We start from the raw sequence: 16,200 nt of genomic DNA, 5'->3' as shown, positions 1-16,200 counted from the left end.
ACAGAGTGTATGCTGCCCTCCACTTTTTGCTCAATCCATCCATCCATCCATTTTCTATACCGCTTATCCGTCATAGTCACAGGGGGGCTGGAGCCTATCCCAGCTGACTACGGGCGAGAGGCGGGGTTCACCCTGGCCTGAACGCCAGTCAATCGCAGGGCCAACACACAAAGACAGACAACCACACACTCTCACACTCACACCTTGGGGCAATTTAGAGTAGCCAGATAACCTAATGTGCATGTTTTTGGTATTGTGGGAGGAAGCCGGAGTACCCGGAGAAAACCCATGCAGGCACAGGGAGAACATGCAAACTCCACACAGAAGGGCCCAGACCGGGATTCAAACCTGGAACCCTCTTGCTATGAGGCGCCAGTGCTGACTACTGCACCACCGTGCCGTACCGTTTTGCTCAACAATTAAACATAACTTTGATGTAAAATAAAAAAATATATATCTTTTTAAATATTTATAATATATCTATATAACACCTCAGCTTGCATTCTTGTGCATTTTGTCTTTTCTTTTCTTCAGAAATGTGACCAATTTGTGTGCAATTTGGACCTCACTTATGTCACAGATTGCATTGAAATCAGTTGTAAAATTTAAACAGAACATCTTCAGACTGGCATGTGGATTTAATGAATTGAAGAGAAATATTCAAACAGTCTAAATCTGCTGTGGACAACAGATAAGGTAAGAATCTCTCATAGTCATTCATAGGTCAATAAGGACTGTTTTACTGGTATTTCTGCTTTAACCACAGTAACCCCCCCAATTCAAAACTGACAATTTCCTACTTTCAAAGTGATCCTTTGTTGAAACTGAAATGAGTTTTACACGCCAGCTGTGAACACATTAGAGCTGAAGCAAAAGAATCATTACACACTTATATGCATTTATGTGCAAAAAATTGCTTCCAGTCAGTAATAGCTTCCTCCAGTTGAATGCTGTGTTTTGAAGAGATTTTCATTAAGTAATAACCCATTTAAAATACACCTGAAGGGTGATGTTCAGTAATCCCTAAACACAGTACAGCCGTGGTGTATGTGTCTTTCCGGAGATGCTAAAACCTAAAGCGCCCTACGGGGCTGTGAGTGCATGACTGCAGCCCCTTTGGCAGTACCCATTCTAATCTGTGCCTAGTCAGCTCAACAGGGAATTGCCATAAAGGTGGACTAACATGCCACATGACCTTGTCAGTAATCAGTAATTAGCTTCAGGCATGCAAAAAACACTGCTTTTATGCTTTTAATCGAGCAATTAAAAAACTTCAAGTGGCATTCCTTCATTGGGCTTTGCAGTGTCGGTCACAGTAGCAATAACTAATACAGCCTTTCCCTGTGAAGGGGACATGGGCTCACATTGCCAGGTCCCCACATAACAAGAGCAGTAAAAGCATAATGGGCCTGGGTACCGCAGCCAGATACTGTAATTATGATTTTGAATCAATACCTCAGTGGCATTTTGACTATTTTAGGAGTGCAGCAGGTGCAGTGCTGGATTATGAATCATTTATCTGAAGAAGGCACTTGTCAGTAGATGCAGTAGTTTGGGCAAGAAAAGGTTTTGTGCTGCAGGATTGAGAGTTAAGCAAAGGAGAGAGGATGGCAGCAGTGAAAGAAAATGGAAAGGTCAGGAAGGAGCACCTTCCTGTTAGTTGATTAGTTTAGAGGAGCCTCCTGAGACGAGCTGATTTAAAACTTCAAAGTTTTTTGAAACTCTCAAATTCTCCCCCCTCCTTTTTTGGTGCTCTTGAGAAAGGCACTCAAACTCTAATGACTTCCAGCAGCTCTATATGTTTCTGCACAGGTCACTTCTAGGTGGTTTCACGGTGTTATATTCTGAGCAGTGGCAGTATCTGCAAAGCTGTGTTAATTAATGAGTTATTTAGTCAGATCATCTTTATCAAAGTAAGGAACTGCATTCACTACGCCGTTATAATATTACATTCTTATTCATCTTAAACCAAGACTACATTGCGTAACTTTTGCTGAACAGTCACTATTACAAGGTCTGTCACTAAAATGCTAAGCTACACCCACATCAGTCCATATGTGGAGATGAAGAGTAAAGCGAACTGACTCAGTAATGTGCCTATGCAGGAAAACAGACTTTACGCTTTAACATTAGCCACCATAAGCCACTGGTCAAGTTAGGTTGTAGGCTGTAGGTTGTAGTTGTCAAAGGTTAGTAAGCAATAGCCTGGGGGTTAAAATGCTGTCTTTTACATAAATGTTTTTAAGATCTTGAAGATTTAATCATTAAAGTTTACATCATTTAATAGAACCAATTAAAACAAAATAGAATGGTTTATTTCTTTATTTTATTGACATTAAAGGTGCGTTGACTGATTCACAATGTCAACTCATGCACTGAGTAACATGCACGAAAACATTCTATCTTAAATGGTGCTGCCACTCTGTAGCTTTCGTTGTCACTTCAGCTAGTAACAGTGAAAAGCGAAACATCTTATCATTCAACATTCACTCTGACGACTGCATTAATTGTGATGCATTTGAGGTTATCCTGTTAAATGTGACCAGCTTATGCTGCATTCACACTGTAACAGAAATGAACATTAGTCCAGCTGTGTTTTCATGGTCTGTTAGATGAGTTTGACCTCTTTCTACACTGCAACTTTTCCTCAGAATGGATGTTGTGAATGCAGCTTCATTGGCGAGTATACAAATAAGTAAATGAAATCATTGAAAACACAGTAGTAAAGCCACTTTAATTACAACCTGCTCCATCCATGGTATCACCTGATACTACTTCATGTCATTTGACTGTGTGGTTTATTATAGCTGGCTAATCTGTGTAAAATGAACACTGCAGGAACAGTGGTTACGTAACTTTAAAAATGAGCTACAGCTTAACCATACTTGTTATGGTATGCAAATACCTCATAGGTGCACCTCAATTAACAAATAGCACTACACTTGGGCTAGTAGTTTGCACCTGGGCAAGTATAAGGGAGCCAAGGTTGTGGTCATGTTTCAGGGCCACAGACTTACTTCTGAAAGGCTGCCACTTTCTGTATATATATAACCACCAGGTTACAGCCCTCTCTCCACTGATGTGAAGCTTTGTATTTCTTTTGTCACTGCGTTTTTATTTAACTGCCATTGTTTGTTGATATAATCCGTATTTATATTTGACCCATCTGATGACTTTTCCTGCCTTAAGGATCTTCATATATTATTCTTAGTCATGCAGAAAACTAATAGCAATATATGTGTGGGAAAGGAAATCTGTTTTTAAACAAAAATAAAATAAAATCTGGAGCACTTGTTAATTAGTTTATCCTTTCAAACCCTGTTGCACATAATATTCCTATAATATCCGTAATGGGATCACTCCCATATCTGGTTATGTTTAATGACTTTACAGTGAGCTTAACATACTTTATGTACAGTTTATAATGGAGCGAAGCCAACGAGCTAGTTCAGGCAGTCAACTCGAGTTGCATTGCTGCATACACGTGACATATCTCAATCTCCCTGCTGGCCACTTACACACACACTCCCAATTTGGTCTATTTAGGCTACAGAAATCCCCATCTCGCCCTGTGCCTGTCAATGACAAACGTTTCTCATCAATCCCCAATATCTCATGTAAGCATATCTGTGGGGAGTGATGAGGTTGGAGCCTGGACAGCAAACTTTAACATGCTCTACTGCTTTAATAAACATCTGAAACGTGAGTCGTCTGACTGAACTAAATATATACTTTACTTACATACTTTTTTATGGAATTTCTCCGGAGTAAGATATGCGTTAAATATCCTTGACAGGTATTTAACATGTTGTGTTTCATGATTTTATCCTACCTAACGTTTGTATTAATTTATCACATAGAAGCATACTGTTTACTCTGTTGTAGCCAGGTTTCCATCTAAATGTAGCACAAATATTAAACATGTTTCCAGATAATACAGGTTAATGCAGCATTCAAAGGTCACCTTTAGTGACAGAATATTCAGAACACACCCACATCCAGATTAGTGCATCCATCTCTGTGATGTGGACCAGAACATACACTGGTAATACTGTTCTTTGCTGCCAGTTCACCGCCATAAAAGTACAGGCCACAGAGATGCTGGCGAAGAACATGATTGCTTTAATTCAAATGAGACAGATTTTGCTGTCTGGCATGTTGATGAGTCCTTTTTTTTCTTTTTGTTCCAGGTACCTGTTTACATTGGTGTTATGATAAAAAACATTTCACACCCACTGAGCAATTTTCTGAAGGCATAAATTTGAATCTGAATATAAGATACTGTGTGGTTGGACACTTGAAAAGGAGAGAGACCAGCTGTGCAGGAAGAAATAATGGATGAAATTCAGATGAAAAATCACAGAATTAACACAAATTTGGAAACACTGAGAAGGACATCATGTTTTGTTTGTATGTGCAGGGACAGAGACACATTCAGAACACACTCAAACACATTCAGAAATCAAAGAAACTGTGCAGGAAACAGAAAAGGAAATGTGTTATATGAATCAGTGTGAACATGGGGAATAAAATGTTGACAAGAAACAAGGGTACATTAAACAATGATACAATGAAGACCATCTAGAACCCCCTCAGAAAGGATAGTTCATCATTTTGTGGTAAACACACAGGAGGAAGTAAGAATCAAAGCCAGCACAAGGCCACTTCCGTAGTTTCTATCTTGCATTTTCAACTAATGAGAATACATTAAGTAGCACATAAAACAATGAAAGAAAACATTGTAGAAGCAGTAATGACCTTCTCTCCCTCACTCTGTGTATGTGTAAGAGAGAGAGAGACAGGCAGAGAGAAAATCAAAGCTATTCAGTGAATATTTCTATCATTGGTCAAGCATTTCATGTTAAAAAGTCTATAGTCTATACATTCTCACTTTTTGAAGTCAGTCATTCTACTTTTACACAAACATAAAATTTTCTCTCTCATTTTAAGAACTGCATGAGAATGTAAGGAAAAGGTAGAAAGCTTCTCTCTAAAAGCTTCTTCCTGTTGACATTAAAATTATCTAAATTGTCAGTTTAGTTCTTTAGGTAAGGTCATATTTAGCAGCTGTCCTTTTTAAAAAAAAAAATAAATAAATAAAATGAAACAAAACTTTATTTGTGATGTTTACATAAATAATTTACTTGTGACTCCAACAGTGTGTCCTCAAATTTGTGCTTAGATGCTGCCAATTTGTTTTCTTCTTTCTTTCTTTTGTAGAAAAATGGGAGACCAACAAGTATCTTGAATGACTGGGCTCCGTGCTTGGCTAGTTGTATAAAGAAAAAGGCTTTTGGGTTAAGATTAGATAAGATTATCATTTATTTGTCCCACAATGGAGAAATTTACAATTTTGAGCAAAGCTATTTTTTTTGGTTAAATCCTGATAAAGTAAATATCTCCTCCCTTGTGCTTCAAATCGCTGCTGATTTTTTTGATATTTAAATAAGACCACAATCTTTGGTGCTGCCATTGCTTAAACACAATCGTAAAAATGCTTTTAATGGCGACGTAGGTGGAAGAAGTTAGGCATTCTACCTGCTGTCTAACTTCTCCCACCCATTAAAAGCATTTTACATGATTACATGAAAATATGAGAGGCTGTTTTTATTCATTTAAATTCAGCAAAGTATATGCCAAGTTGCCAAATAAATAAAGTTAAGCCTTCATTTAGCTAGTCTACCTCACTTTGTATCTCACTCACTCATTTTCTCTCACGCCTTCACTGTATTTGCACACCAGAGTTACATTAAGTTAAGTTAAACATTACTGACAAATTAAAGACATTTATTAGGGTGTATTTTCAGTCTTGCCCAGGTGGCTAATTGAACAGTTGATTCCATAATGTAATGTTCCACCTGTATTTGTACACTATACAGACTTTAAACAATTCATTATACGGGATACATTTTAGTGCTAAAGCAAATGTTTTACCAAGTGCACATGACTTTTATCTTAAGGGAGCTCAGTGGAATTTTGTTGAAAACTAAGTCATGTTTTCTCAGCAAAAAGTTTATCTTGAGATCTGACAAACATGTTGGGTATGTTTCCTTATACTTTGAAAGGTTCCTTTTTTAAATCCACATTTTCTCTTAACACACCATCAAAACAGCTTGGTTAGGGGTTAGGGCTTTGGTGTAAATGAATTCTGCATTGAATTTGGTGCACCTTTGTTATCATGGTTGACTTTATAACCACTTGATTAAGCTAATGTGAGAAATAGCAGTCATAGTTACAGTGCATCCGGAAAGTATTTACACCGCTTCGCTTTTTGCACATTTTATAAGTATAACATGTACATAAGTATTCACACCCTGTGATCAATACTTTGTTGAGACCCCTTTGACAGCAATTACAGCACACTTAAGTCTTTTTGAGTATGATCTATAAGCTTGGCACACTTATTTTTGGGCAGTTTCTCCAACTCTTCTTTGCAGAACCTCTCAAGCTCCATCAGGGTGTGAGGTGTGAATACTTTCCGGATGCACTGTAAAATAAAGCAGTGTTGGTTTTTGGTAGGAAACAGGGACAGCAGTATATCACATTAAAGTCCTTGTCATTTGACCATAGTGTAAATACATGCAGTTTTTGTTTTATGAGGTGACTGATACTGCTGTTCTCTGTTGATTCAAATGCATTCAGACTGTGTTGGACATCTAGGAGTAATCTAAGCCTAATTTGGCCAGTGTGTACCCCTCACATTCTGCTGGACAGGACTGGACGTCATGATGAAGTTTTGACTTGCACCACACTGGGCTATTTTTGGACTTTGCTGATGCCTGACCTTCAGTGTCCACCCATGCTCTTCCCTTTGATCATTTTCCAGCAATGTAACCCTGGCAGACAGGCATTCAGCTTTTGTTGTGTGTTTGAGCATAGGACTGTGTGTACAAAGCAGGGTGTAAGTGTATAATAAAATTCATGGTTTTCTATTTAATTTTGGGGTTCAGTGCAGTAAAACAGAAAACAACACTTAATTTTGAAAAATTTAAACATTCAACAGTGACTCATTGGCCATAATATTTTTGGGTCGCAGGGCAACCAGTGAACTTAGCAATAATAAATAAGCAAAGTAAAGTTACACTTTCAAAATAAAGCTTGCTAAAAGATATGATATAATGATGATGTATTATGAGTATTAGGCTAATAATGTTGTAAAGCAGTTGCAGTTTGGTTAAGATTAGGTACAAAAACTACTTGGTTAAGTTCAGGAGAACATCACATACGTTACTTATGTAAATCCACGTAATGTCTGTAAGTTAAAAACAGCTCCACTTTGAGATTTGGTCAGAAAATGCACTTGAACCCTAGTCTCCTGAGGGAAAGTCCCGTGTTTGACCCATTCTACTACAATGACTCCTGACTCAGACTCTGCTTGCTCTTTTATACTACTACTTTAGAAGGGTGCTTCCAATAATGATGCTAGAGAGGTAATTAGGGTCATACTCAGAAGCACAGGGCCACTGACCAGGCTACTGCATTTTTAGGACTATGCGTGGGTGCTTGTTACCATTTAGGTATCAACCAAAATAACCTAGAACAAAGTAGCATTAGCATTCTGCAGTCAGACATGCCGTATTTGATGGAATTGGTAGTTTAGGGGTTGTATTTTACCCAGCTGAATTCTTCCATTCATATGAAGCCTCCTAAATTAAGTTAATTAAAAAAATGTATTAAATGTACCTGTACTGCATACTGGCTGTGTTGAGGGCAACCAGTTAGTGATGAGGTGAATGCATCACTAATTATCACTAAATCACTCAAGAGAAAAACTGGTTTTGATTGAAAATCTCCTCCGGAAAGAAGATTTCTGTTAAATTCCAGTCCAGTGAAATCCCAGTAGTGATACAGTTTCACGACTGACTTTATATTGTATATATATATAGAGTGCTCTCCTGGGCTTATGGTGTCTCTCTGCCAAAAATACTGTCTATTTTTCAGTTCATTGCCTGCTGAGGTTCAACCTGGGAAATCTATCAAGTCTGAATTTTCCTTTTCAAAAGAAAATCTCTACACTATATGCACCTGTGAACTGATATTTATACATCATCTGCCATATGTTTCCTTTCTCTGTTTCTGTCAAGTCCACATGTTGTGTAGAAAGAATAGACTCAACACTTAAATAGTGTCTGCAGGTCACTATTCATTCCATTTACACAGCTAACTGAAAGGAAACTACTTTCACCTCTGTTCTGCCTCTGGTGAGAATCTCAGCTCGGTGTGCCGAACCTGCTTCTTTTCTTCACCATCGTCCGAGATCTTTCAAGCCAATAAATACACTTTGATCTTTTCCCTCCTCAAGGTGGTCTTCAGATGGAGGTTTTGACGGGACTATTGATTGACCCTTAGCCTCACAAAAGACACGATTGTAGTTTCTCCTCTATATACCTATATACTATTGACCCCTCTGTGTGAATGTGTGTCTGTAGTGCCATGTAATTGTAGACCAGTCATTTTACATCATCCCTGACATCAAGGAAGAAAGAAAGAAGGAAAGAAGGTCTTAAAGAAATAAATGAAGGAAATAACTAGAGAATGACTCCTCCTAATGACTTAGGACTGGTTGAACAGTTTCATACATCTGCTAGAAACAAATAAAAGACAAAAGGAAAGATGGGAAGAAGGAAACCAAGATAAAGAAAGAAAGACGCTGGCAAGTAAGGAGCCGAGGCCTCGTCTCTCTCTGTCCACATGTAGTATATAGTGGCTATATCTTACAGCAGGCTGGAGGCTTTTATTGATCCTGTATTGATGAGTGTTCATTAGGAGGAGTGTAGTGTCCTTTAAATGTCACAGTGGGAGATCATCTTCCATCTATCATGACAGCAGTAAGGGCTGTCATTACAGGCCAACTTTGTCCATGTTAGATGTTTCCAAGAGCAAAAAGCAAGTGCTGCAGACCAATAACTTTTTTGTGTACATTACCCAAATTCAGAATTCCCAGATTCAGTGAATGTTTTGAATAAGAACTACCTTTAGATGTTTACTACTGTAACCATAACCTGTATAATCTAACCCCAACATTTTTCTGTATAACGTCATCATAGTTTTAAATATTGTTTGAAGTCCTGGAAACCCCTTCTTCACCTCTTTAAATGAGCTTTAAATGGGGGGCCTGTCCAAGCTGACTACACGGGCGAGATGCGGGATTGCTTGCAGTCAATCGCAGGGATGACACACAAAGACAGACAACCAACACACGCACACCTAGGGGCAATGTAGAGTAGCCAATTAACCTAATGTGCATGTTTCTGTGGCTGTGGGAGGAAGTTGGAGTACCCGGAGAAAACCCACGCAGGCACAGGGAGAACTGCACATAACTGCACCACGGACGGGACTCACAGTGTATGTACACAACGTGGTGCTTTATCTGTTTTCCCTTCAATATCCATCCCTGGCAATTAAAACGTGGCTAACACAGTTGTGTATAGACAACTCAAAACACTCAGTTAAGTGTAGAGAAAAATGGTGATCTTATTGAAATCGTCAGTGCTGATCGGACTGAAGTACACTGAATTATTTAATGCTGAATTATGTCATGTTGTTTCATATTGTTTGTTTTGCAAAGCACCCTCCTTGCCACAGAAAATATTTTTCAAGGTTTTTGCACAGACCGAAGAGTGCTCAGCCAAATCAGTGCCTCCTTATTGTTTAGTTAAGTTTGTGTAGCAGCTCAAGAACCCAAAGCAACATGTAGGATGTATGACTTCTGCTCTGTTCTGTGGTGTCAGACATTTTGTATTCAGGTGCCCTTCGGTCCACCAGGACTGCCTCTGTGTGAAGTTACACTAACTGCATCAGGGAAAAACTTTGCAATTAGTCTACATTTGACAATTTTTTGAAGGTTAGAAATATCACTTCCCTTCCCTCTGCTCCCAGGTTTCTCTGTTACTTTGCTGTCTGCCTGGATTCAGAGAGTCTCTACAAATTGGAGCTCTGGTCTGATGATTTATTACTGGTCAGATTATTACACACTCGCTCTACTAACTTGTCTAGAACCTCAGTGGCCAGCAGACCATCAGTAAACCAGTGTTTTAGAAGTAAGTCCTCAGAAAGAGAATATTTAAGTTTCAGGACAAACTAATGTGTACACAGAACAAACCTATCTCATAATGTACTCCAACTGGTCTATTAAACTCTGTGAATGGGCAACCTAATTGAATTTGGATCAAAGTGAAATTCTGCAGAGAACAAATGTGCTTCTTTTTCAGCTTCACTTTCAGCTGGTCTAAGCGCTCTGCCTTGTGGAGAAAGCAAAATGTGATGATTATAAGAACGGGGACTAAATATTAATTATTTGTTCTTAATTAAATTTTACTGAGTGGTATTTCTTTTTAGCTGTTTTACTGTACCTTCATACCTTTTACTAGCAATGAAATACTGTAACTAGATTTATTTATTTATTTTTTTTTAGCTGAAACATAATTTCATGCAGGGTACAAAATATTAACTTTTAACGTAAAAATACACATTAATTACTGGCTTGAAAAAATATATTAAAAGTATTATTTGACAACACTGAACAATCCTAGATTTCATAATTTCTTGCTTTTCTAGTAAGTATCCAATCCCCGAGCTGAACGCTCTGTCAGGGGAGGGGGATGCAAATGCATGAGTAATGGAGGTGCTGAGAGGGAAGGATAAAAGGATGAAACTGATAGGCAAGAGGGAGAAAAAATATATGGTCAGGGACAGACGGTGGAATATCAGAAACACTGAGAGTGATGCAAGATGTTGTGCTGATGAATCAAAGCAGCCGAGTTTGTGCATCAGGGTTAAGATAGAGAAGGACAAAAATAAAGAGCCTAACTACTGTGTGAGAAGTCCCTGACGTCTGCTGTGCCTGGCGCATTTACAGATTTGTTCCTCACTGTTTCTGATGATTAGCATTTTCACTTCAGGGCGCTGTGTGCACATTTTGTCCAGAAAGCTTATTTTTTTAATCACTTAGCTTCAGGTGGTGACTCAGTGGTCTGGTTTTGAGTAGTGACATGGTTTTTGTTCTACAAGCTGCAATGTGCCAAACAGCCACCCCATAATAACAGTCTGTAGGTTACGCGCTGTGGTTGCCATGGTGTCTCCAGGGGTGACAGGCAGAGAATAGAGCACAGTTTCCTTAATTAGAGCAGATTGCGCATGATCAGACTGAGGCTGGTCCAAAAGACAAGAGTGCACACGTGCACACACACACACACACACACACACACACACACACACACAGAGTAATGATGAGATGCTTCAGGTCACAGGTAACAGTGTGGGTGGACAGTGAATGTCAAGCGTCTACAGTCAGTCAGCAAACAGTCCTGATTGGTAGATATTCATTGTTATGTCATACTGGCAGTATTCCTCTGTGTATACAAGGTTGTACCCTTATTAATCTTTGCAAATGGATTGGTTTCCTAAGTTGGTCAGATTCTTCAACTTTACAGAAAGCGAAACAAAGCTATTTTCTGCAGATACCGTATATTTACATATGCACTAAAATATCAGTTTATACATTTATGTACAGTGCATCGAGAAAGTAACATGTTATAAAATGTTCATCAGGTAGTAAGAAAATGGTAGAATAACAAAAAATGAGAAATGTTATGTAAATGGAATTAGTGATGCACTAACTCTACTTCAAATCATGTTTTGTTTCCTTGATAGGGACCTGATAAGATCATTTACTACAAAGACCAGCACTGTGTTTCAGTGCCTGAGCTTCGCCTGATGGTTAGTTTTAACATGTTTTTAGAAGGATATTAACTGTAAATAAGAACATTCTCCCTCAACAAGAAACACAAGCGACATAAGTGCCTTTTCCCCCGAGTAACGTCTGCGTTCTTCTGCTCAGGCCACATTTGAGTCTAACAACATCCAGCGATGAGACACGGCAACCTCGACAGTTTGTTGCCCGAGAGGCGAAATCATTCACAAATGGCCTGAGAAGTGGTGACATGCCCAGTCTCCCCCCCGGTGCCTCAATAGGAATATTTTATCTAGCTGAGGTGTTACCAGATGTTTTTGATAGGTCTGGTGATACTTGTGATTGAGATTTAATGTTCCATATACAGAAATTACTTTGGTTAAAATTGACTCTTTTGTATTTTATTTTATTTATTTATTTTTTTTAATGGCGACCAAAAGGTCAAAACACAAGCAGTGCTATTCAACAACAGGTACACAGTTTTTTTTGTTTGTAGTAGTACAGGTACATGAACATGTGTGCGATGTAATCTGTATTCCTATTGCGCAGGTTGACAATAAACATGACTTAAACAATGCAAATTTCAAAATACTCAAAAGTCCCAACATATTGGTTGTATTCTGGTGAGTCTGTGGGGGTCTGAAGACTGACAGGCCCACTGCTGCCACTCCAGCAGTCAAAGCGAACACTGTACCAGACTGTCACGCTGAAGAGGTAGCTCATCTGAAAGGTGCAGCTCTCGATTTACGGGTCGATGTATGGTCACAAGCTTTAGGTAATGACAAAAAGAATGAGCTGTGGGGTAACAGGCAGAGGAAGTTAATGTCCTTCTCAATTCTCAGGTGGAGACAGCAGGAGACCTGCGGCTCCTTTGTGCTGAAAGGACTCAGTTAAGGTAGTTTGGGCCCCTGGACAACTTGCAGCATTTCTGTACTTGAATGTGTTTTATTTGCAGTCATATGTTTTGCAAATGTTGAGTGATGAAGACGATTTCTTTATCTTATTCTCTTACTCTCTTATTCTCTCTCTCTATTATACTTTCGTCATTCAATGGAAACTACTGTTCTAGAATTTTTCTTTAATAATTCTATATTTTATTCTACGTCCACTTTTTACTGACACTTGAGCAGATTTTAATTTTGTTCTGTAGTGATGTCTTTTGACTCTGATATAGTTTCATGATGACAGTCTGTGCAGTCAGTGATGAATTATGAAGGTGTTGGATCGTTCTGCATCCTGTGATTTTATTGCCTGACGAAATGCAAAAGTTCCTTGTAGAAGGCATTTAAAAGAAAACTTTCAATATCCCAGCTGTCTTCTGGGCATGTAAATGCTTTTTCTACATTTAATCTCAGTGTAACAGGTTCTCATTTCATTGCACATGGAAATGCTCATTATACTGCAGTGACAAAGGAGCTTTAGGAAGAGTAAAAGCAATTCAGTCTGACAGACGTTTTGACGTTTGAATTGGTCTGTGCGCAGAAACAAGTCCTCCATGTGAAATAATTTTCTCTATTCCAGATTTGCACATGCGCGTTGCTGACTGTTGTTTAATCTACTTTATATCTACCTGCGTTATTTCTGTTTTCCCTTTGACACACACACACACACACACACACACACACACACACACACACACACACACACACACACATGCACACGTGCACACACAGCAGACTTCCTTTCTGGGAGACTGCAACTCCTTGACTGTGAATCCTTAATTTATTAAACTTTGATGTTTCCTTGAAGGCAGTTTGGACAGTGTGGTAATTACATTTTACACCTGTGAACACCTATTGACATTAAGACTGACACGGACAAAATTATACTGTAAGAGCCTAATGCCTTACACAAAGCTGTTTACTAAAGCTTCTTACGTGAATTTACTTGGAACAATTAAAAACCTTTTTCTTTACAATGACCGTTAGAGCCTCACTTAACATAGACTGACTTTATGCATAATAAAGGTGATCCTACAACGTACCAATTAAAAGTTACTCTAGGGACTACGTTTTCACATTGTTGAAAATACAAATGAATCTAGATGGGGGATACACAGCATAAAGCCACTATGTATAAATGAGTCATTACTACACCACTGTTGCTTACACTGTGTTAAGGGTGGCCCTTTGCAATTACAGTGCTAGTGCTCTGCTGCACCTACTGAGGGAAAAAAATTTTAACAAGCCAAGGAGGTGTATATTCCTCCACTTTTGCTCCGCCTGGCCTCTCCACGTACGCACATTCATGTGATCAAAGTGTCCTTGCTGCATCATTTATTTTATGTACAACAGTAAAATTGGGTTTAGTCAGTCTTAGCCGCTGAATTGCATAGCGATCACACTCATGTTGAGGTGCATCTGGAGTGACAGATTTATTACTGCTTTATTCTTCACAGTTTAAGTCACAGCTCCATGGATCTGTCATCTGTCTGGGTGACTGAATTCCCCGCCCCCCCCCCCCCCCCCCCCACCCCCCCACTCGCTCACTCCTTCCCTCCATGTCTCTCAGTTCTTCTGTCTCTCTTTTTCTTCCTCAGATTTAGGTTGTCGCAACTGTGAGAGCGGATGGGCTGTTAATGTACAACATTATGATGTTCCCCCTCTCCTTTCATCTCTCCCTTATTCTACTTCCCCTGTGTTTCTGCAGGAGCACCGGGTTTGCTTGCTCAGCACTTTTGCTTGCTTCTTCTGCTTCTTCCAATGACACTGCAGTAGTTGGGGATGTTTGTCCTTTGAGGGTCAACTGGAAGTTTCTCAGACCTGTGCATAAATATTTCAGATTGTTTGGATGAATGTAGGTGGATGAGACAGATAGCAGACATGAAAGCTAGACCAGAAATGGTGGTACAAAAGGGCACCACGATGCATCACTTTATCTGGCTGTTTGGAGAGGTGTTGCCAATATTTTTCCTTCCTTCACCTCATTAACCTGACAACAAGCTTGTAATTACTCTCAAGTCTACTGACTACACTGTTGGCACCAAGAAAGTCAGTTATAATGAAACATGTTCATGTTAATGTCTCTGCAGATGGAAAGGTTTATGCTTTGGGAGGTATGGGAGTCGACACCACGCCACAGGCCCTGGTGAGAGTTTATGAGGCAGAGAAGGACCAATGGCAGACGCTGACCTCCATGCCAACGCCGCGGTATGGAGCCACACCTTTCATGAGAGGAAACAAAATCTACTTGATGGGTAGGAAACAAGATTATGCCATCTGATTTCTCTGTTTTTGTCTTTTCATTTCTCAAAGTTTAATTCATCCACATTGTCTGTTTCTATTCAAGTGGATCCCAAAATGTTTTTTATACCTCTGCACTTTTAATAGCCATGGATGGAGGCATTATGTTTCTAGGAACGCCTGGGGGAGTTTCAGTGACATGATACATCATCAAATGTGTTGATGATGTAGTGATCACATCCCTAGAAGTTGTGTTTGTGCACACATGTGGTGTTTAAACCTAATTTAAATCTCCTCTGTTTTACTTTTTTGCACACACACACACACACACACACACACACACACACACACACACACACACACACACACACACCTACTGAGAGGAGATGTATGAGTGTTGAACTGTTTTCACCCAAGGCCTTTTAGGTCTGTGATTTTTTTTTCTGCCTGGTGATTTTGGAGCAGTGAGAGGAACTAATAGAAACACTCTCTTCTGTCAGACTCTCCAGGGTCGAGGAGTGTCACAGTCTTGGTTCAATATTCATCAGAAGGACAGTGTTAGAGTTAAAAAGCTGCACTGTAGGAGAAAAAGGTCCTGTTGTTGGGAAAAGGGCGGGTTTAGCTCAGGAATATATTAAAATCAAAAATTGTAAACTTTAAAGTGGAAACACAAAACGTTTTGACTTTCCCCCACCCCTGAATTTTATTCTAATTTATTATATATACAGCATTATTGTCGGAGCTGCCGTTGCAAAGACAACTTAATGGCTAATGGTAGTAGCCGGCTGATGTGCCCTTGAGCAAAGCACTTAATCCCCAATTTGCTCCCCGGGTGCCTGACAGTGGCAGCCCACTGCTCCTGTGTGTGTTTCACTGCATGTAATTTCCCGGGTGTTGCATGTGTGTATTCAACTAAGGATGGGTTAAATGCAGAAGACCAATTCAGTGTGTGTATGTAAAAATATATATACTGTCAATAAAGTGATTCTTAATTCTTAATTAATTCTTCTTCTTAATTCTAGCATTAGCGAGCATTGAGTTAGCAACATGGTTACCACTAGCACCCAGGCTTCTGTCCAAGATAACTTTAAAGATCCCAATTTAAAATGAAAAACTCACTACTTTGATAAAGGCAGGACAAAACACCTGGCTACGTAGGCAGGTTTTGTTAATGACCTTGTAGAAAGAAAGTTCTGACCTCTCTTGAGGCCCAGTGGTAAGGAGAAACACATCAACGGGGTAACAGACTTCGACACAACATTGGAGCTTTCTCCATCAAGTGTGTGCTGTCCATTCACTCGTTTTTCCTCTTTGCCTTCATTCACC

The 16,200-nt window shown here is 39.3% G+C and overlaps 1 protein-coding gene across 6 annotated transcripts in view; it reads left to right on the top strand.

Moving 5' to 3' along the window:
• LOC124063371 (kelch domain-containing protein 8B-like) overlaps window positions 1-16,200 on the top strand; it is a 156,152-nt gene that overhangs the window by 89,333 nt on the left and 50,619 nt on the right. For all 6 annotated transcript variants that reach the window (XM_046396971.1, XM_046396972.1, XM_046396974.1 and 3 more), the window contains one exon: window positions 14,724-14,888. In XM_046396971.1, the coding sequence (XP_046252927.1) occupies window positions 14,724-14,888 (165 nt within the window). The remainder of the gene's footprint in view (window positions 1-14,723; window positions 14,889-16,200) is intronic.

The sequence above is a fragment of the Scatophagus argus genome, chromosome 8 (genome assembly GCF_020382885.2).
Source record: "Scatophagus argus isolate fScaArg1 chromosome 8, fScaArg1.pri, whole genome shotgun sequence".
Taxonomy (NCBI): Eukaryota; Metazoa; Chordata; class Actinopteri; family Scatophagidae; genus Scatophagus; species Scatophagus argus.
Note: the sequence above shows the minus strand (reverse complement) of the source record. Positions and strands in the feature narration are given on the sequence as shown.